The 23183-nt window shown below is 40.6% G+C and overlaps 1 protein-coding gene across 1 annotated transcript in view; it reads left to right on the top strand.

Annotated features, from left to right (window-relative positions):
• The window catches only part of DCHS2 (dachsous cadherin-related 2), a 199974-nt gene that overhangs the window by 143404 nt on the left and 33387 nt on the right, over positions 1–23183 (top strand). Inside the window, exons 11-14 of the mRNA XM_090036442.1 lie at positions 6030–6164; positions 6408–6617; positions 9548–10405; positions 21368–21478. Coding sequence (XP_089892568.1) covers positions 6030–6164; positions 6408–6617; positions 9548–10405; positions 21368–21478 — 1314 coding nt within the window. The remainder of the gene's footprint in view (positions 1–6029; positions 6165–6407; positions 6618–9547; positions 10406–21367; positions 21479–23183) is intronic.

Raw genomic sequence — 23183 nt, 5'->3', positions numbered from 1 at the left:
TGTTACAGCACATTGCTATGGTGATGTAGCAGTCAAAAATAACTATGCATGGCCGGCATGGTGCAGTATGGGCTGTTACTGCACCGTCTTTTAGTACTTCCAAAAGGAAGTACTAAATGATGGTGCAGTAAGAAAGACACCATACGGCCACATGTAGATGCACACATAGAATAAAAATTGGTGCTCAGAAAACTTTGTGGAAATGGGTAGTACAGTATACTGTTGCATTAAAATGAATTTTGTTAAATTAGCTAAAGCAGCACATTTCTAAACCTATGAAATTCAACTTCCAGAAAAGCTTCAGCCTTCTGCAACACAAGCTCAAACAAACCAAAGTAACTGAAAAAAATAGCAAAATAAAAAATAATATTCCTTAGAATTTGCTGCAGTCAGAGTCCAGCTTGAATATTCTGTACTAAACCACAGTTCTGTAAAGAGTAGATTATTCCTCATTTTCTGAGTTCCAAATGTAAATAATTCAACAGAAAAAAGGAAAGTAGAAGACAAGCACATCAGCCTAAAAGTATGTTGCCAATTAAAATGTAAAGAAAAAAGCCCTTGTGTTGTTTATAACTGTTTAAATGAAACATGATAATAATAATTAAAATGTAATTTATGTTTAAACATTGAAACTGCTTACTTTTTTACGTAAACTCCTATCTTGCATTCTGATCCACAGACATGGGAACTTGCTGAGACCCTGTTAAATGTATGGGACTCACCAGGCTCAGCAGTCTTCCTGAGCAGAGAATTGGGTTCTTAGTTTTGACTGGTTGGTTTCATTTGCTGGTGTAATGCTACAGTGCTTGTGTTGCAGAAACTAAAGGGACATGTTGAAATTTTAGAAAAGTCATATCTTAATATCACATTTGTATAACCTTTATTTAAATAAAAGACAGAAAAAATAAACCTTGTGCCACAGGTTATCTAACAATGTCCTTATAAGATGCTTCCCAAGTCGTATATTTTTCCCACCAAGGCCCTTTGCCCCAGCACTTCATAAAACAAATGTTTACATTAAGGGACATCCAGCAAAATCCTGATTTTTCACTGACATCAATAGCAAAACCTCAGTTGGCATTAGGAAGAGTAAAATGGGACCCAAATTCTGGGAAACCATCATGTAAAAGAAATATTCATAGTACTGTTTAGGAACCTGACACAGGCAGGTAATGATTTTTTCCTTGAAACATCAGTTGTTAACAATATATATTTGCTTTATAGTGAATATGTATGCAAATTTAATTCCTCCTTACAAGTATATCTTTGATATCTTAAAAGACAGATGATTTTTTGTAACAGAACCGGCAAGCATGTATTAATATTTTCTGGCCATAGAGGGGCACTGTCAACCAAGATTTTTTATGGACTTAAACTGAAACAGGGTATTAAGCTGAAAGTAACTGCAGATTGCTGACAAGAATAAAAAATTCTGACATGGAGGCATCACATATATTTTAAGGGTAATAACATTATTTTTCAGAGTTAGGTAAGTGGATGAGAAAGAAGAGTTATTCATATGCTCTGTGTGTATGGTAGAAACAGTCAAAATGCGAGAATTTTTTTCTAAGCAGCAACAAGAAAAGTAACAATTTCATAGTCACTAACTTGTTTTGAATATGTAAGATTATTATACACAATCTATGCATTAAAGAGGATCCCATCTTTGATTTCCTATATGCAATATGTACATGTGGTAATGAGTATAATTATGCAAAATCTATGTCTGTTTCCAGTTACCTTCTATTAGGTTAGAAACAAATAAGTCAAAATCTGAAACAGAATTGAAGTCTTTTCTGCAACTGGCACAAAATTCAGATCAACTTTATGAATGATTTCCTTCATACCATATGGTCTTCTCCTGCACATATTTTTTGTAGCATTGTGTAATTTTGTGCTATCCAAAAAAATCATTAGAGCTGGTGAACAAAACAATCTTCAGCAGCCAACAAGATTTACAGTTCTGGTATGGTGATCATAATTATTATAGAAGATAAGTATGAGATGGACAGACCAAAGGAGATGCCATATAGGAGGGACCCTTCATCCCATGTCTGCCACATTTGTGCATTGTTTGGACCAAAGTTCTGCAAAGGAGGTTAGGGAAAGCAAGACGTGAGTAAGTAACCAAGTCCATAAACAGTATGAATCTATGGCATAAAGGCAGGAAAACAACTAAGCAGCGTCTGTGTCTGCTCCTGTACTTCATACTACAAAGTATTATTTCGTTTTTATTAATTAGCAAGGACGTGATTGGTAAACATTAGATACAATATAAAATAGTGTAGTATCTGATATGAAAAGTTAGGCAATTGAAAAGAGACACAGAAGAACAATAAGAATTTGCTTGAATCTTCCTCCTCTTGCACCCTGTATTTATTTACTATTATTTCTTGTGCCCAGGGCAGAATAAATAAAATGTTTAGGTCAGTTAGAATGAACAGGCTGTGGCAACTTGGCAAAATGAATAGGAAGGACCTTCCAAGCATAAGGGGTGGCACTGACTAGGAGTCAGCATGCAGCTGGCAGTACAAACAGAATTTCAGCAGCATATTGCGGCTAAACGTTCCTTAGTGACATTTTTAAATTATTATTTTAACATGTTTTCCAGTAACCACAATTCTATTGGGAGTTTTTCTCATTTTCAGAATATTTGATCCAGTGTTCTGCATCTATTATAGTACTATTTAAAATAAAAACTAAAAGGCCCTTCGCAATGCAATAAGATGAGGAACCCAGAATATTTAAATAAACATATAACCTGAAAGAGATGTTTGCTCTTCATATATGATTGAGACAATGCCACAATATTTTTCTCATTATAACTCATTTGCTTTATGAATTACATTATTTTGGGTGGAGATACATTTCACAACTGAAAGAAAATTCTTTGCCTGTTTTACATACACCACCTTCACCTCTGCATCTATCTTTTTTTCATGTATTCCTTGAATGGTTTTACTGAAAAAAATACAGCCTGCAGTCTCCTTAGTTCTCTACTTACAGGTAGCAAAACATGCCATTGTGTTTGACTCAGGCCTCAAGTATGGCTATTACTCTGAGGTGGCAGTTATGGTAAACCCTGCTGAATCCTTAACAACTATGCCCTTTCATTCTTTTTGACTTTCATTGGACATCCTGTTTCACCAACTCTCACCAATAGACCACGTTTAGTCATTAAAAGCAGCACTCACAGCATTACTGTCGGCACCCCACATTACTCTCTGTTCTTTCATATATTTTTCGAGAATCTCAGTTTCCTTACACATGCCATCTACCTCTGGAGAACTTGAAGTGTGCAGTTACTTCCTTTTGGATCATTTCACCCCTGAAATAAGTTGCATGGAAACCACCTATACATCTAAGCCATTAGACAAGAGCAGAACATCTGAACTAAGCAAGCAGAATGGCTGAACACTTGGCCTGAGAAACCTCCTTTATGCAAAATCTCTTGGGCTTCAAACCATGTTGAAGTGCATCTGGCAAGATCTGTGTTTAAGCTAATGCTCAGCATTTTCTGCAGTTCCATACTGAAGTATCATGAAAAAATATTAGAGGATTAATAGGGACCTCTGTCTTGGAGAATCTCTGTAATATAAGCCGGGGACTGTTCAGCTTTTGAAATGCAGTTGTTTCACCTACATAAAATAATTATTAAGTATTTGGTGGACTACCAGCTCCTGAGAGGAGTTCACTGAAAGAGTTCTTATCTCCAGAGAGGGTGCAGTATTTATTACATGAGGAAAATAGTCCTTTTTCCTTCATTTCATACTGGCTGTACAATGCAGGAAGATGCAATTATATTTTGTTACTTAGGAATATTATTATTGATCAGGTGAAGGTATTTCTCAGTTCCTTTGGAGCATCCAAACTCTAGAATAGAAGGAAAAATGTTGATAAAATCTCTGATCACACATGAATGTTTCAGAAACTTGAACAATTGAAAAAGCGGTGGCCTGCTTTGAGTAGCTGTTGCCTTAGGGGCCCTCAGAAAGGCTGCCTTAGGTCTGGGGAGCTTAATACTTTAAGGGTCTGAAGCCTAAGGACAGCCTGAATGATGGGGCTGTCCCAAAGCTGTGAGAAGAATTCTAAACTCTGTGCCCCTATTCTGCAGTGGGGAGCATGTAAGTCCTATAAGCTTCACTTAGATCCAGCACTTTCAAGCTGTCAGCTTTGGGGCAGGACCGGGAAATATTAGCATGGCTGGGGGCTATGCGCTGTGGAAGCACTAAGGTCCCTGGAACAATGTCAATTTACTTGGCAGGTATCCTAGAGCTGCAGATCCTGAAAGCAATAGGAACCTCACCATGAATCGAGGTAGGTTCCCATAGGGTTCCTTCCTTTGAGGCAGAAAAGTTCATTGGACCGAAAGTATTTCAGACCAAATATTCCAGGCTCAGGGAATTGGCATGTTTCAATAAAACTGTATTTTAATGAAAATATTCTGGCCAGCTCACTCATTGATGTACATACAGAGGTGAATTAAATGTATGTCACCTACTATGCCAGGTGTGTGGTATCACAATATACTGAGTATTCTTCATCATTCCCCTCTTCTCTATAGAGGGTCAGATGTGCTTGTGTCATCTTCTAATAGACTTGAACTGGATGCCTGAAAGAAAGATGCAGGCAGGCAGGCTACTGACTAAAATTAAACAAAAAAGCCTGTTTCAAAAGACAAAAAGGTGTCTTTTTCCTTTTATTTCAAAGGTTAGATGTTTTATTTTTAATTTTGTATTAATGTGGCTAGCTGACTATTGTGGCACCTGTATGTTTGTTTAACACTGGCTACACATAATAATGACCCTTACGAACAGCACAAGTTTTAAAGGTCCTTTAGTTGCAGAGCACCATAGGCTTTTGCCAAAGCAGGTATCTTTTCCTTTCTCCCTTTTAGATGTAGTTAATGAGGTCTGTATCAGCTAATGTAACCATTTTTGAGCAACTAGAGGTACAGGGATATTTTCAAAATTTAGGTACCATAAATTTTGCTGGGGAATGGATTTAAGTGAGTTGTTCATCTTCAGTTTTGCAGGAGGTTCTTCATGTTTCTTTTTGCCATTGTTAGTTTATTTTAGCTATAGCTTATTCTTCTTGTCTTCCATCACTTTAACTGTATGTATGAATGTGTTACCCCTTCCTATTAATTTACAAGCGAATGTATTTATAGGAGTTAGTTCCATAATAAAATGACTTAATTATGGTATCTTATCAGGGTTGTTTAAAACTGAAGCGAGGCAGTGGCCAACATTTACATTTATAAGACCTTTTCTCACACTGACATTACATAGCTCATAAGCTCTAGAGGAGTTCATCCAGATTTTCAGTGGTGTAAATGAAATCAGGCCTATACGGTTCAAGCCTGAAGGGCTGAGTTTCAACATTTCCTAACAGCTCTGTCCTTTTCCAGGTGTACTGACTATTCCTACACTACTAAAAGACTGATTGTTTAAAAAATGCAAAGAGAAATGATTGAATTGAACTTGTGAAAGGCTGAAACTAAACCAGCACAATAGTACAAGATGAATGGCTGCTGCCTTTTGTATGTAATGTAGGATTAGACTCATTAAAGTTAATAGTGTGAATGACCTTACTCTATAACCAATGATGGAAATGACGTTATACTTTTCTCAGGAGAGCACTGAAACTAAAATATGGGAGAAATTATTTTGAATCGGTAATGGATAGGAATGTGGAATCAGATTTCTCACTTTATGCAAGAGGCAAGGCATTTTGAAAGGAGAAAAAAATAGCTGCTGCATTTGCTAGCTTACTTATTCTCCAGAGATGACCTGGTATAATAATGATCACATACTGTACAGCAGGAGTATCAAACTCATCTGGCTCTATGGGCCTGATGGTGGGCATGGAGATGGTCCATAGGCTGGATCAGACTCACAAAAGAGATCATCTGTAATCCCTGGTCCGAATAAAAGATTACTGAAAAAGTATAATAGTGTCGGAATAGTGGTTATCAATAAACCCTAAAACTTTTTGTATTTTATTGGGATTTCCTTTTTGTTTTGAAGGAATAAATTCCCTGCTGCAATATGAAATATTACCAGGAACAGGATATGAAAATTTCAGGATAAACTCAGATACTGGAGAGGTGATGACAACTGCATCACTTGACAGGGAGGCACAAGAGATTTTCAGTATTAAAGGTAACAGTCTGAGAAGTTTATATGGTACTGTAAAATGGGTGGAGGTACTGGGAGAGTGGGTTCACTTGGAGTGTTATCTTTTATCACTGTTGTTTGGCTTAAAGGTAGTATGATGTTCAGGAAGAAAAGCAGCTGTGTATTTTCTTCATAACACATGTACCTTGATTTTCTGATACTGTTGAAGATTCATCATTACACTAATATCATCAATATTAAAATTGGTTTCTATACATTACATCTCAGTGTTGGTTCGAGACAGTGGAACACCTTCTTTATCCAGCACAGCAACTGTTGTCTGCAGGGTATTAGATGAAAATGACTATACTCCGGAGTTTCTTCTTCCTGTCTCTGAAATTCAAATTCCAGAAAACCAAGAACCTACCATAGTTCACACAGCATTGGCTATAGACATGGATACTGGCAGTAATGGAACTTTGAGATACCAAATAACTGGTAAGTTATGATCTTTAATTAGCATGTGTACAAATGCCAAGTAAGTTATACAAATATTTAAACAGCAGTTCCAGGTTTTAAAATAGTTCTTATCTCAGCTAATCCAGCTGCCAGGTCTCATGTGTTCCATCATAAAATCCAAAGACTCTCTTTATTTTGGAAAAGCCCTTCTTCCATATCCTCCATTGATGAGGACTTTCAAATCACCACTTCAGTCTACTCCTTAGATTTAGAAGAGCATAAAAGAGAAGTTTCAACTTATAAAGAGGAATTCAGACCTAAATATAGCTTGCTGGTTAAGAGAAGCATGGTAAGCATCTGTAAGTATATGTATGGTGTAATCACCAAAGGAGGAAAAATTAAAAGCATTCAGAAAGTTCTTTTGGATGAGGACAGTGTCTGAAGGGGAAGTGCTGAAAACTCAATTGTTTAGAAGATTTAAAAGGAGATGCAGAGCACAGAAAAGTATACTGTAGGGGCCAGTTCTGCACTGGTAGGGGATGGCCTAGAGCAGCATACCTTTGTAATGCCTTCCTTCAGGAAAATGAACCTAATTTTGCCTTTTTTCAGTCTTACCTTGTAGAGTTAAAGGCCTCTCCTTAATTTTGTGCATACTGGGCATTTATACACATGCTCCAGGAGGTGAGGAGAGAAAGAGTGCTTTAATTAGAGTGGCTTTATTTAAAGTGCCCGGAGCATCACGTGTATCAGTGTTCCCACACTGAAAAATGGAGGTAGGGGTGTTTAAAGCTCATCAAATGAGTTTTAGTTAAAGCACCCCTGCCATTTTTCAGTATGGAGACACTGGTACACATGACACTGTAGTCTGCTGGAGCATAGTAATTACCATGCTCCGGCAGACTCGATTACCTGAGTTTGCTCTAATGGACTGTAATTACAGTGCATGGGAGCAGTCTCAATGTATGTGTATATGCACCCTATGATTCCCCACCTTTGAAAAATGCTGGATTAAAATATCTAATGTTCTTCTTTTTATTTTTGTATCTTTTAGTATTATCCTCCAAACCCTTTCTCAGATTAAGGTCTCCAATCTGATCCTTCTCTTCATCTTCCACATAGAAACCCCAAAACATCTTCCAATTACTAAAAGCCTCTTTTACCCACAAGTAGTTAAATCCGCCAACCTGGCCCTCAAAATTTAGGGACATTATGATCACCCCTGGGGTAGGAACCTGTTACAGGGACAGATTGGGTTGGAGGTGCTTAAACTGGTGGAATTGATTCAGGAAATGAAGCTACATGCCTGCAGTAGCTCAGGCCAGACGACAGGGTAAGCTAGAGCAGGGCTTTCTGGCTGTGTATTCACTTCCTTTTCCAGCTTCCCCCAAGGTCTCTGGGATTGGCAGCCCTGAATTACAGCAGCAGGACCCTGCAGGGTTGCTTATCACTTCCTCTTCCTTCTTCCAGATGCCTCTGGGATTTGTAATCCACAGTTGCAGCCACCAATATGTTTGAGCAGGGGAAAAGATGTTTAGCCCCCCTCTGTGGCCCCAGCCCCCAGCTGGGGTTTGCCTGGGAGGAGTAGCTCCCCCTCCCCCCGCCCCTAGGCTGGGCTGCATCTCCAGCCTGGCTTGACCTCCCCTGCCCCCCTCCTGCCCTTGTCAGCCAGCTCTCACTGCTCCAGCCAGGGAGCAGAGGGACAGGGACAGCCTTGATCTCTAGAGCAGACAGCACAGCCCAACCCAGGACTGCTGGGATGCTGGGGGACTGTGATTTGACTTGAACCGGGAATGTTTGGGTGCATTGTTAGAACATGCTATTCTATTCCCCCTTTTTGAAAACATTTTAATTATCTCTCAAATCCACTGCTCCAGATTTTTATTTTTAGCTTTAAAAAATAATAAAAAGTTTATTGACTTCCAAGAGACAGGTTAGTAGATGAGAGCAAGAAGTAAGTAACTACAATTGTTGCCAGTAATGCTTGATAGATTTTTTGAATTTGTAACCAAGATTGGAAAGAGGTCACTTTGTTCAGCAGGATAGTGGCAGTTGATTTTATAAGGTGTGTTGATTTGGGGAAAAGGACAAGCATCTGGTAAAAATAATTCATAAAATAAAAGGATAAGCATCTCTTCTGTAAATGGATATGACATTTTGTATTTACTGTCACTGCAACACACCGATTTAAATGAAATGCAGGTTTTGATTCTTACAGAAGAAGGAATATATGTCAGAAGCCCATAACTGCACCATCCCTATGATTAGTTAGATCATGTCCATACATTTAAAAATAGGGAAGGGGTGTCAAAGATATGGCCTGTCTGGCCTGCAAGAGTCATATCATCCAGTCCTTGATGTACTGGCCCCATGTCTTGATTTGACCCACAGGCCACACACAGCAGAGGCTAAACCAGACCCATGAGCAGAGCCAGGACACATGGTGCCCACTCTAGAACCAGTGCTAAATGTAGCATGTACAGAGGGCCAGTCCAGGACTCCCCCTGCATGCTGGATCCAGCACCTATAGCTGGTCTGGGGCAGGCACTGTGTGCAGCACAGGTCCAAGAGCAGGTACTGTGTGTAGGGCAGGCCTGCAATGCCTGATCCAGCATGTGGGGGCTGGAAGGATAATAGGTCCCCTGCATGAAAGATTAAGTGGCCACTCTGGCTGGCCCGGGACTATGCTATATACAGAACTCACTCCACCTCGTTTGGGACAAGTGCGGCATGTGGTGTCATCTTGAATTTTTTTCGCTATTTTGGAGCAGGCACCACAGACACTGGATGCAGCATGTCAAGGGGAAAGGGGCCTGTGAGCCCTATTTGGCCCATGGGGCTTGCCCAGCACCATTCATCTAGCCTATGGACCTGTCCCATGCCACTCATCTGGCCCCCAAAGTAGGTATTGGTTAGGGGTTTCTTTAAATTGTAATAGATTATCATTGTTTTGTTTTTGTTATATTTTAAAGGTGGAAATGTTGGGGCATACTTCACTCTAAATGATACTTCAGGAAAACTCTTGGCCACTCGTAGCTTAGACAGAGAGGATACCAGCAACTTTACCCTTATTATTGAGTGCCGTGACTTGGGCATCCCTCCAAGAAGCTCTACAACACAGCTGCAGATTACAGTGCTAGATGAAAATGATAACAGCCCTATATTTGCAGAGCACCATTATCAAACCTCTATAAGAGAAGACCTTGAAGAAGGATCAGTAATTCTTGAGCTGTTTGCTTCTGATGAAGATGATGGCCTGAATGGTGAAGTTGTATACTCTCTCATTGATGACACCCTTGGAGCATTTGCTATTAATAGTGCAACTGGTGCTATAATTACAACAAAAGCCCTGGATCGAGAGACCAAATCTCAGTATACATTCAGAGCTGTGGCAAGTGACTGTAGCATCCAGGGACCAAGAAGTACTACTACCAGTATTATGGTGTACATTGATGATATTAATGACAATGATCCAGTTTTTCTACAGAACCCTTACATGGCTTATGTGTCTGCTGAAATCTCTGTGAATCAGACAGTAGTCACTGTGAGAGCTGAGGACATGGATCTGGGGCCAAATGGAACTGTAGTTTTTAGTTTTATGGTACCAGAACCCATGTTTCAGATGGACACGAAGACAGGAGAGGTTACTCTTCAAGAGCCTGTGCCTTCTGAAGGCTTCACTACCTACCTTTTTGTAATGGCTTCAGATCAAGGTTTCCCACAGAGGACAGCTACAGCTCTCTTGTCTGTCTCTACAAGGGAGCAAGAGGAGGAGATTTCATTTAGTCAAAGACTATATGAAATAACTGTGCCTGAAAATAGTGAAGCAGGTGAGTATCAGACAAAGTCATGTCCATACCGTAGCCAGAATCTTGGCCTTTGGAGTGCTAATGGTGATGAACAGAATAGGGAGCATGTTTTTTCTGACATATAACAGCAACTTCAAGTCCAACTGGGTTTGGGCTATGTATGCAAACTCTGGAGTGAGAAAACTATTATTTATTGGCCAGTGTACTAGGGCCAAAAGGAGCCTAATTTGCTGGCCTGTAGGAGTCCCAGGCTCTTGCTTTTATGACATGGCTTTATTCACATTAATGAAATGCTTCTTTTTTTAAAGAGAAATAAGGGATACTGCACTCTTAAGTCCATCCCTGGACAGCTCTTTATCAGCAAAATGACTCTAGCTAAGTGCTCTCTGTACTTACTCTGTGCTGTTTTCCTTGCCAGCATATATCTAGTGAGAGTGAAGGCACTAGATATTTGTGTGAGTGTGTGTGTACATACGTTGGCTTAATTTAAAAAAGAAAAAAAAAGAAAAAGCCCTCCTTGACTATATGATGTAAAACAATTATATAGCTAGTAGTTCAGTAAATGAAGTATGTGGCCGGGTGGGGGTGGATAACGAAATCTCTCTCCCCGGGACTTGACTGTCGTACTTTGGAATGATGAAAGAATAAGAAGTTAATTCCCCAAATGAGAGAAGGTGTAGTAAATCACCCCAGAAGCAGGATATAAGAAAATTGGTTTAATAGTAACTTCCCCACAGGTTGTGGAGAACCCCTGCTGTTCTCACAGCCCACTCCCCCAAGCCAGTCAGCTCTACTCCAGTCCCACTCTTTTTTCTCTTTCCTGCCGGTACCTGCGGATCCTTCCTCCATGGGACCTTCTCTCAGCCAGTAAGTTTCTCCTCCCTTCCTCACCTCCTTGCTTTGCTGGTTGCCGTAGTTACCTACACCCAGTTAGCCTGTCTTATCAGCAAGCTTCTCCAGCACTGGGTCTGCTGCTCCTGGCGTCCCCGCTGAATCTCTCCATGCTGTGCCCCAAGGGGCAAAGGAAGACCCCTTGCTGTGGACTTAAGTAGCTGCTGGCTCCTAATCAGTTAACATTCACCTCGGGTGCAATCCTGTTCCCAGTTGTGTTTACTAGGTAAATAACTGCCAGACCTGACTCTCCCCTATACTCGCAACTTTGTAACATCAAAGAAACAGGGCTGTCTTTGTAACAGGGCAAAGTGAAAGCTTAGATGAGGCCTTTATGTATCTGTTGTCATAGGCAACGTGTAGGGAGGGTATGGGGGGGTACATGCCCCCCCGAGAGTGCTGGTGCCCCCCCTGACAGCAAGCATTCCAGCTGGTAGGGAAATGTGCTTGTGTCTCCCCCTGAAATTGGCTCTGCCGGTCTCCAGCAGCCCCTTCCCCCCCGCCAGGTTGTGCCCCACTGGTGCCCCCCAGACTCAGGAGGCACCAGTCACCTATGTCTGTTGCACTAAATGAGTTTAGTGGTAGCAACGTTACTAGTAAACTGCATTCAGGAACACTCCAAAATTTCCTTACAGCATAAGTCTTGCAATAGAGTGAACAGAAGTAAGGACAAAAAAACACAGACCCTTTGAATGATTCCCTAGTTATTAAAAGAATTGTGCATGGAATTCTTATTTAACCAGACTTGTTCAAGGGCAAGCAATAGAAAGAATCCTACATTTTTAAATACTCTCTGTAGATAAAGGAATACACATGGGGTCTGTTTAGACGTTCTTTTTTCTGGGTATAACTGTAGAATTCTGTACTTCTGGAGGTCAGCGTTAAATTCTGTACACAGTTTTTGAAAGGGGCTTCAGTGTTTAATCACAAATAAAATCTTCACTTAGTCAATGTGTTTCAGAAGTAAATGTAGCTGAAAACTCTATCTGATAGATAGTTATGCGTACTGTACATAATGGTGATCAAGTTTTTATGCTTCAGGGATAAACAGCAAGAGTCACACAGGAATAACTCTCACAGCCTTCACATACTTGAATACTATTGTATAATTTGCCAGGTGTTTGGGGAGATATAACCCATGCTGCGATTCATCTGCCACCTAATGGCTCTTGCTTTTCACAAGTCATTTGTCCTATCTATGCTTTGGACTTTCCATTTGCAGAATAAGGGAATATTCCTTTATACTGTAAAAATGTTGTGGGAATGGTAAACTCTCAAGTTGTTAGTAAATGGCTATAAAGTTTGTGAGCGATACATGCAATGAAGTGTGTTAATGTAAAGCAATCATAGAATAGTTTTCTGAGAAATTGATTAAAAAAAAAAATGTTCCTGAATGATGGCAAACAGTAAAGCGTTAACTTTGTTGCCGAAACTATTGGCTACAAATTATTTGCCCATGTTTTGTCTTGTACATCCTACAAGTTGCAAGGCAGACTCACTTCTAGGTCCTGGTAGGTTTGTACAATTAAATCATTTTTGTGAGTTTTAGTCACCAAGCAACATCATCAAGAAAAATATATACACATAAAACAAACACTTTGTTTAGATTGAAATGAAATGGTTTGATTTTGGTCTCTCATGCTAAAAGCAGGGGATGGGTGTCCTAAACACCAGGTTAGAGGATAATTTTCATTCTCTCACTTTATCTCAAAAATATTCAAATATTTTCTACAAACTGGAACAGCTCCAAAAAGAGTGACTGATGAAGACCAACCTCAGAATATTCCTTAGCCTAGAGCATTCTAGAGTATTCTCTGGAGAGGTTTAGAGAAGGACTGAGAAGGAAAATCCATGTCTGTGGAGCACCATTATAGCAGGAAGATATAAGCCTTTCCTCACATCTAGATTTTTACATTGTCCCTCTTTTTATTCAGGTTGACCTAACAGTTTCAATTTAACTGTGATGTTCTATTGGTATCAGTAGGGGTTGTGGGGCAGTGTATCTTTAGTGGATAGTCCTGAACTCATTTTGCTTCCTCCTGCATCCATCAGGCCTGTTGAATGTTCATGGTGTATGCTGATGCTTTGATGGGGATTGATTGAATGTCTCCAGGAATCATAGAAACATAGAAAATTAGGGCTGGAAGGAACCTCAGGAGGTCATCTAGTCCAACCCCCTGCTCAAAGCAGGACCCTCCCCAGCTAGATCATCTCAGCCAAAGCTTTGTGTAGCCGGGTTTTGAAAATCTGTAAGGATGGAGCTTCCACAGCCTCTCTGGGTAACCTGTTCCAGTGTTTTATTACCCTCCTAGACATAAAATTCTTCCTAGTATTCAACCTAAACTTCCCTTGCTGGAACTTGAGACTGTTGCTCCTTGGTCTGTCATCTGCCACCACTGAAAACAGTCTAGCTCCATCTTCTTTCAAACCCCCTTCAGTTAGTTGAAGGCTGCTATTAAGTCCCCCCTCAGTCTCTTCTCTAGATTAAATAAGCCCAGTTCCCTCAGTCTTTCCTCATAAGTCATGTCCCCCAGGCCCTTCACCATTTTTGTTGCCTTCTGCTGGACTCTCTCCAATTTGTTGACATCCTTTCTGTAGTGGAGGGGTCCAAAACTGAAAACAGTACTCCAGGTGTGTCCTCATCAGTGCTGAAAAGAGGGGAATAATCACTTCCCTTGACCTACTGGCAGTACTCCTACCAATGCAGCCCAGTATGCTGTTACCCTTCTTGGCAACAAGGGCACATTGCTGACTCATATTCATCTTATTGTCCACTGTAACCCCAGGTCCTTTTCTGCAGAGCTTCTACCCAGCCAGTTACCCACCAGTCTGTACTGGTACATGGGGTTGTTCCATCCTAAGTGAAGGACTTTGTACTTGTCCTGGTTGAACCTCATGAGATTTCTTTTGGCCCAGTCCTCCAATTTGTTTAGGTTACTCTGAATCCTAGTACTATCCACCAGCATATCTACTACTCCCCCTAGCTTGGTGTAATCTGCAAATTTGATGAGGGTGCACTTTAAGCAATTCTGTAGGTCACCGATGAAGATATTGAACAAAACTGACCCCTGGGGCACTCCACTTGATACCACCTGCCAATCAGACATCGAGCCACTGATAACTACTCTCTGAGCCTGATGCTTCAGCTAGTTTTCTGTCTACCTTACAGTCCATTCATCCAGCCCATACTTCCTTAGCTTGGCTGGGGGAATATTGTGGGAGACTATATCAAAAGCCTTGCTAAAATCAAGGCACACCACATGCACCGGTATCTTTGAAACAATACAGCCAGTCATCTCGTCGTATAAAGCAGTCAAGTTGGCCAGGCATGACTTGCCCCTGGTGAATCCATGCTGACTGTTCCTAATCTTCTTTTTCTCCTCCAAGTGCTTAGAAATGAATTCCTTGCAGATCTTCTCCATGATTTTTCCAGGGACTGAGGTGAAGCTGACTGGTCTGTAGTTCCTGGGATCCTCCTTTTTCCCTTTCTTAAATATGGGCACTGTGTTTGCCCTTTGCTAATCATCTGGGACCTCTCCTGATCACCAGCAGTTTTCAAAGATGATGGCTAATGGCTCTGCAAGCACATCAGCCAACTCCCTCAGCACCCTTGGGTGCATCCCATCCAGCCCCATGGGCTTGTACAAATACAGCTTTTCTACATAGTTCCTAGTCTGTTCTTTCACCACTGAGGGCTGCTCACCTCCTCCCCAAACTGTGCTGCCCAGTGCAGTAGTTCAGGAGCTGACCTTGCCTATGAAGACTGAAGCAAAAAAGGCATTGAGCATGTCAGCCATTTCTGCACCCTCTGCCACAAGGTTGCCTCCCCCATTCAGTAAGGGACCCACACTTTCCCTCATCCTCCTCTTGCTACTGACATACTTGTAGAAACCCTTCTTGTTACCTTTTACATCCCTTGCTAGCTGCAACTCCAATTGCACTTTGGCCTTCCTGGCTTCATCCCTGCATGCCCAAGCAATGCTCTTAAACTCCTCCCTATATAGTTGTCCAAGTATCCACTTCTTATAAGCTTCCTTTTTGTGATTTAGTTTACTGAAGAGTTCCCTGCTAAGCCAAGATAGTCTTATGCCATACTTGCTAGTCTTCCTGTGCATTGGGAAAATTTGCTCCTGAACTCTTAGTAAGGCTTTTTTGAAGTACAGCCAGCTCTTCTTGACTCTTCCTCCCCTCAGTCTGGCTTCCCAGGGGATCCTACCCATGAGTTTTCTGAGTTAAATCTGCTTTTACGATGTCCAGGGTCCTTACTCCGCTGCTCTCCATCCTTCCTTTTCTCAGGATCCTGAACTCAATCATCTTGTGGTCACTGCTGCCCAAGATGCCATATAATCTTTGGGGGAAAGATTTCTTTTGGTGTAATTATTGACACTGCACTGTGGCACCCCTTTATTTATTTATTTTTCTAAATAGTTATTTAAACTCTAAGACATGTTTTTCTAGGAAACCTGTACATTTAAAGGAAAGAAAATACAATTGAAAACAATGAATAGGCCACTCTGATCCTCAGCATTCCTTAATGCAGACACATTAAATGGATCTTAAGCAATCCATCTTGAAATTATGGAACACCCCCAAAGAATTATGGTAAGAGAAAACCACAGTCAGATGGCCTCCCACTAACATATCATAAACGTAAATTGGATGAAATTAGAATTGTTTTGATTAAAGGAAGTTTAGGGAAGCTGCAGGATAAACCAGGTTTTAGCCTGAAATTTTACTAGATATATATTTAGTAAAAAGTGTTATGCTCTGAAGCAGCACATTCTTGCATATGAGAGATTATTATGAAGTAGGATTGTTTTTCTCTTATATTTTGTGATATTATTTCATGGTTCTGGGAACAATGTTACTGCTCAGGAAGAAGTATATTCTAGTTAAACCCTCTAATTGATTTGGTTTGCTAGATATGAGTCTGAGCCTGAAAATCTTACTTTTGTTAATAATATATTATCAGGCCTAGTGAAGTGTATGTAGTATAAAATTTAATATTCAGATAATCACTATCAACAATTAAGCCTGCGAGTAAGATCCTATGAAGACAGATTGAGGGACCTGAATCACTTCAGCCTCCACAAGGGAAGGCTGAGAGGTGATCTCATGGCTGTCTACAAATTCATGTGGGGGTGGGGGCAGGGCGGTCAGCAGGGAATAGGGGATGCTCTGTTCACCAAGGTGCCCCTTGGGGTTACTAGAAACCATGGCCATAAACTGAAAGAGAGTAGATTTAGATGGGACATCAGGAATAAATTGTTTATGGTAAGGGTTACCAAAATATGGAATGGGCTTCCAAGGGAGGTGGTGCTTTCCCCTACCTTAGAGGTGTTCAAAAGGAGATTAGACAAGCACTTGGATGGGGTTACTTGACCTCAGCGCTCTTTCCTGCCCAGAGCAGGGGCTTGGACTTGATGATCTAATAGGTTCCTTCTGACCTAGAAATCTATGAAATCTATGAATTAATTTTCCACATGATAATTACTTCTGCTTCTGACCAATACCATGACAAAACTTCAGGCTAAGTACAGAAGTTCAGAAAGCCCCTGGTGGAAGCACTTTAACTTATCACACTTTACTCCAAGTGCTAAAAGTTAGAGTGGGCGCCAACTAAACAGATGTTTGCTGTTTTGTGGGGTGGGGGGGCTTAGAGCCTGCCCACACTGGCTGCTCGGGGTGCTCCTGCATGTCTTCCAGGAGACTACCAGAGCCCTTTCCCCAGCCCTTCCCTCCCACCAGCTGCTGACTGTCATCAGCAGCTGGGGAGGGGGGCAACAGGGAAGGAAAGGAGCTCCCCTGCCATGAGCCCGCCCCCCCAGCTTGCTGGATGGGGTTTTGGGGTGTAGGCTGGGTCCTCCTGGGGGGAGGGCTCCCTCTCCCCTGCCCCCCTCAGCTTCTTGATAGTTTCAGCCAGCAGCTGCAGCATGACACAGTGTGGCACAGCCAGGGCTGCTGCAGGGGAAGGGCCCTAGGGTCTCTGCCACTGCAACCAAGTAGTGGCACATCACTACCTGGTTGGGGGTGCTATGGGGAGGGGAGACCACACAGCCTTTCCTCTTGAACAACTCCAGCTGGGGAGCAGTTTGCCACTGCCTGGCTGGGGCTGCTGTGGCAGAGTGGAGACCCTAAAGTCTTTTCCTCCACAGCCACCTCCAACCTGGGGCAGCTGCAGAGACAGAAACCCCCCTTCTGCTACCCCACCCTCTTACCCAACTGCATGTGGGGCTTGGATCAGATGCTGTCACTGACTCAGGTCAGTGACAGCCAAGGGGGCAGGGCCAGCCTGATGCTTAGGCAGAGCACAGGAATTCCACTGGAGGCTAGAGCAGCCCAGCACAGTGATGCCTGGGATGGCAGTGATCAAACTATAAGTTAACCCACAGTGGGAATGGACACAGATCTTCGATAAAGCACTGTCACAGAAAGCACTTTAACTTAGTACATATCCATCTAGGGTTAACTTAGAACAGGATCTGTGATTTTTAAAGCGCATTATGTGCCACGAATGTTTTTTCTGTTACAGCTGTAAAGCACATTCTGCATGCTCAAAGCGCAATAAGTGTAATGTCTGTACCCACCCTCAGTGATCTAAGTCATATCATAATCAAACTGAAAGTAGTATAAATAATGAAGGCCCAATTCTAACATTCTGACTTGGCAATCAGTCTATAGTTAAACAGACTCCCATTTAGGCTTCATGTTTTGGTCCTGTATAGTCTGATTGTTTTTTAAACAAAAGTATTTGATCCCAAGTGTGGTGACCTTAAGCAAACCCTCTTTTTGCATAGTATCAAATATTTCATCTCTCTAAATTTTATAAACTACATTTGCAATAGACAGTTTTAGAAGTCAGTCAATAAATTACAAAGTTAGTGCTCTCTCCAAAGTGTGAGAAACCCTTCCATTATTCACTATGGTTGCACCTTTTTCCAGCTGAATTGTAGTTTGGGTTGCACAATCTGGGAGTCAGTCAGCAATAAAACCTTCTTACATCTGCTATTTCTACAGGATTCACATTTATTTTGTTTGAATACATATAAAGCATGGTTGGGAAATGTATTAACCTCTTATATGTAGTCTTTTCTTTTATCTGCCCAAGAAATGTATCCCCAAACACAAAGGCAAGAATGGGATAGATTTAGAAGGACTAGGGGCATGCCTAAATTTAATGCATGGAATACAAAAGGGGAGAAAATAATATGGAATGTCATTTGACTGAATAGATAAGCATATGGCTAGGCTCCCAATGGCTTGGACTGTACAGTAGATCAGTACTGAGTTGGGCATACGTGTCTTCAGACAGAACATGACCTGTGATACTTTAGATGCCTGGTTTTCCACCTGAGCAAACACTGTACAAACTGTTACCTGTTAGGTTTAATATGGTGGTGTTCACAGTTTTGGTCCTGTGGGCCAGATGAATGGTGCAGGACCACTCCACAAGTCAGATTGAGCATCACACCACCTCCATGAGCCGTGATTTGGCTTCAGGGGCCCTGCTCTGCCAGTACCCACCAGGGATTGGACTTCAGGAGTCCCATGATGCCTCAACCTGGTCCCCATGAGCCAGGATAAGGCCCTACACTGCCCTGTATGCCTGACCTAGCATGCAGGCCCAGGGTTTATGGGGCTTCCCACAGGATCTGTGAGGAGCCCTGTGGGCCAGATGACACAGTACCAAGGTTGGACCTGGCCTTCAGCCTAGAGATTGAACACCCCTCTTATAATGTAAAGTCAGATACATTTGATTACTTAATATAGTTTGAAATATTTTAAAATTGAGTTGTTTCTGATGTAATTCCTGTGATGAAGCAGCAGGGGTCTTTTAAGTTTAGGCTCTTACTTCAATCTTAACTTCTTCATCTGTGCTTGGCTGGGTCAGAAGTTTCAAGTAGTGCATGATGTTGTGTGCAACTGTATCTGAGAACAGCATATTGGACAGAGATGCTAAAGATTGTAAGCTCTTTGGGACAGGAGCTGTCTTTTGCTATATAATCCACACAGCACCTAGTTGAGCCTTGTTAGAGACTCCAGTGTTTCATCACATCTGTTAAAAAGACTAAAAGGCACAAATCCAAAATGAAAACAATCTCTACAGAAATTGTCTCATTTAATTGTTTAAATGCAAGCCATTTTATTACCACAGCATGGCCAAAAAGTATCAGAAATCAAAGAAATACTTTGCTATCTACCAAAAAAGGTATAAACGATTTTATTGATGTGAGAAAAAGACATCACAGCTGAGAATGTGTAGATCAGACCAAGGTTTTATTGAACCACTTATAATACTCTGAAAAACAGGATATCAAATGCCTTTATTTCTGGCAGATTTCTTTTCTCTTTTTCTTTTAAAAATCAGTCAGAGGATATTGTATGAACAAGAAATAGCGACTCATATTTCAGACACTGAATTTTTTTCTTTTCAGTGCTTCACTAAGGATGCTGTAGTTTGAGGGAATGACAGACATGCAGTCGTAGCTGGGCTGCAAGCTGGGTCCTCTGCAGAGGCTTTCCAACCTTTGTTATTGTCCTCCTAGTTCTTCTAGTTCTCCCTAATGGGTGTGATGTATCAGAATTGTATGATCACCCCACAGTGACACTAACAGTGGAGATTGCTGCCTGTTTTATTCAAGTAAGCTGCATATCAGTGAAAATGCAATCAGTTGCCTGTGATCCAAGAAGGGCCCTACATGCAATAACCTGCAACAGCACATTTCTTATTTCTGCCTGTATACTTATATAGATGCAGATCATATTTTGGGGGGATGGGAAGTTGGGGAGGTTGTTGGGGTTTTAGTTTTTTTGTATATGGTTTTACAGGTATCCTAATTAGTACAAAGAAACCCATTAGTCACAGATTATGTTTTCTTACTCAAGTTTTTTTGTTCGTTTTAGGCTGCCATGCTTAAAAGCAAATGAGGAGCCACAATACATCTTGTTTTAAAAAGTATTAAGCATGTGATTTTTTTTTTTTTGCACAACAGGTAAAGCAAACTCCAGTGATGCTCCATTTCCATTCCAAGTATAGGACATTTTATAGTAACTACATGCCTCCTGTAATAACATAAGTACCAACGTATAATGCGGTCTGGAAGAGGCCAAGCTGTCCAGTAACCTGGTTTCATTATAACTGGTTAAAATCAATTGTCATATGGCTTCGTAACTGGCTTCATAACTGACTTGAAAAGAAAAACCATTTGGAAACCTTAGTACATAGTTTTTAAACATTGCCACAGTTTCTGTTAAATAATTCAGTTTACCTTTCAGTTTACCTTTTTTCTGCTATTGCAAAGTTTTTTTATTTCATGTCTTTTCTATGCTGTGTCAGATCAATGCCATTTTCATTAGATTTAAGATTCATTTTAAGATTGATTTTCTTTTTAGAATTTATTTTACACAAAGCAACCCAAGTTCTTATTTTTAAGTAAACACAAATTTAAACAACCCTTCCAGTACTCAGACTTAGTCTTCTTAAAGCTCACAAAAGGAGTCACTTCTCCAAGAGTAGGTCATGAAAAAATGAAGTTAAAATGACCAAAGGCAGATTAATCTGCAGAGATGTGTACCACGTCTTGAATAAAGCCAGGGATAAATTCCTGAAGTCAGTCTCAAAATAAATAGTTCCATAAATACTGCCTCTTCAGTAAGAAGGCCTAGCTCTCAACTCAGTCCAGACATTAACCTGGGGAAATTTTAAATGCCTCAGTAGGAAAAAAGATTACTTTAATGGTACACAATTTTGGCCTTAGTTCAGCCAGTAAGAAATTCTTGATGTTTACTGTGTGTTGCAAGGTCCACCATTTTACATTGCCCCATGAAGTGAAGTGGTTGGGGCCTAAAGAGAATGATTATTTTGTGGAGTAATGGAAGTTTGTTAGGAAAAAAAAGTTTTACCAATTAGATGGAGTTTCGCCAGAGTTTTTTTGCTAGTATTGTTTATACTATCGTAAGTCATGACAGTGGCACCATTAATATCATCAAATGTCTTTGTATTCATTGTTATTGAATAAAGTTAAAAAAATAACACATTCACATAAAAGCTTCCACAGTTAAGTTAACGAAAATCTCTTACTGTTTCTGTAGGTACCTCACTTTTGACTGTAGAAGCTTATGACGATAATTCAACAGGAGAAAGCATAAAATACAGGCTCTTCAGTGATAATGAAAATGTTTTCTCCATAGACCCCATGACAGGTACATTTCTTTAAATTTGCTTTTCAAGCATTTTCTTGGGGCTTCAGTTATTGGAACAACTGTTAAAAATATATATATTGTTTCTTTGCTGTGCTTATTTTATACAAATGTATTTTCATTGCTTAATACTAGTTGAAATCAAAAACTATGGGCAACAAAATATAACAAGGTGCTCCAAGCACAAGAATGAGTTATTTTATTCTAAAAATACATACAAATACAATTTTCTATAGCTAGTCTAAAGTAAAGGGTATGATATTATCCTGTTAAAATCATGAGCAACACCACTGATTTCAGGAGACTAGTGTAAAACCTCTGTGAAAGGACCATAAGACTTAAGTGTATCCCTTTTTTAAAACTCTTGTGCCCTGAGGAACTAGCAACTGCTAACCTTTGGGAATCAAGACCCTGTTATTTCATGGAGAAGTAAAAACTTAATAAAAAAACGATACAGTTTAATATGAAGTAGGGGTGTCCACCTGGCTGAGACATTCTGTTAGACTCCCTGTTCTTTAAAAGACAGATATCTTGAGGGAATATTCCCAGTAAGTTTGACCAATTGGTCCTCTGTACATTGCACCCTATCCAAGTTAGGTCTCATAGGGGTAGCCCATTAGAAATGAAATCTCTTTTGTTATGCTTAGGCACATCTACATGTGCATTAATACACTCTTGCTATTGTGCATTAAGTTTAGTACCTCTAATATAGGGTACTACACAAATGTGCAGTAGCCAGCGCTAATGTGTAGTAGCAATGGTGCACAGTCTTTGTGCTGCTTAATGCGCAGGAGACTAATTCTATTGTACATTAGCATATTAGCACAGTTTTTGCCGTGACACGCTAATTCACGGTAGAATTAGTCTCATTTAGAAATGCCACTTCAGACCTCTTTTTCCTTTACTCCCAGATCTCATTAGAAAGGAATCTCAGTATCCACCATCACTGGACCAGATACCCATTTCAGACATACCAGAGGAAGACATATTGGATGAAACACCTATTTGCATCTTATCCTTCTTTCTGGATGAGGCATGTTTTCCAGAAATGTGCACTTTTCTCACAGAATATTTCTCACAGAACAAGCACAAGGATAGTGAGGGCAGAGAGGGAGTGGTAGTTTTGAAAAATGTGCTCCTTTCTCACAGCATATTTCTCAACAGAACAGGCACTGCCTTTCTGACTTCACTATCCTCATGCTTAATTTGTTACATTGTAAAAGGAGAACTAGGGAATAAAACATCATAAACTGGCTTAACACTAAAAATCAAGGACTAAACATTGATATTGGTTTTATGGTACATTGGGTGCGTCTACGTGAGATACTGACCGTGCAGTAGCTTAATTCTGCTGCGCAGTAGCGTGCAGGGCAAAAATCATGCTAATATGCTCCTGTGCAGTAATATTAGGCTACTGCACAGTTAGCGTCGCTAAAACGCTGTGTTGGCCCTACTGTCCAGTAGTGCCAGTTACTGTGCATTGATTTAGTAATTGGTTATACAAGTATTAAACATAATGAGCATTAACTATAGAGCATTAATTACCTTTTAGACATGCTCATTTATATTTTACCTGACTCCTGAATTCTTTCCACACATGAAAGGTGAGAATGACCTTTTTGATAGGCCTTGATCTCTTTCTTGTCTGCTACTTTTATGTCTATAACCCCTGGGAATTTCTCTCACGCCTTCCCACTGCTGTTTCTTT

This window comes from Crocodylus siamensis, chromosome 2 (genome assembly GCF_052110815.1).
Source record: "Crocodylus siamensis isolate JL-2025a chromosome 2, ASM5211081v1, whole genome shotgun sequence".
In the NCBI taxonomy this organism is placed as follows: domain Eukaryota; kingdom Metazoa; phylum Chordata; order Crocodylia; family Crocodylidae; genus Crocodylus; species Crocodylus siamensis.
Note: the sequence above shows the minus strand (reverse complement) of the source record. Positions and strands in the feature narration are given on the sequence as shown.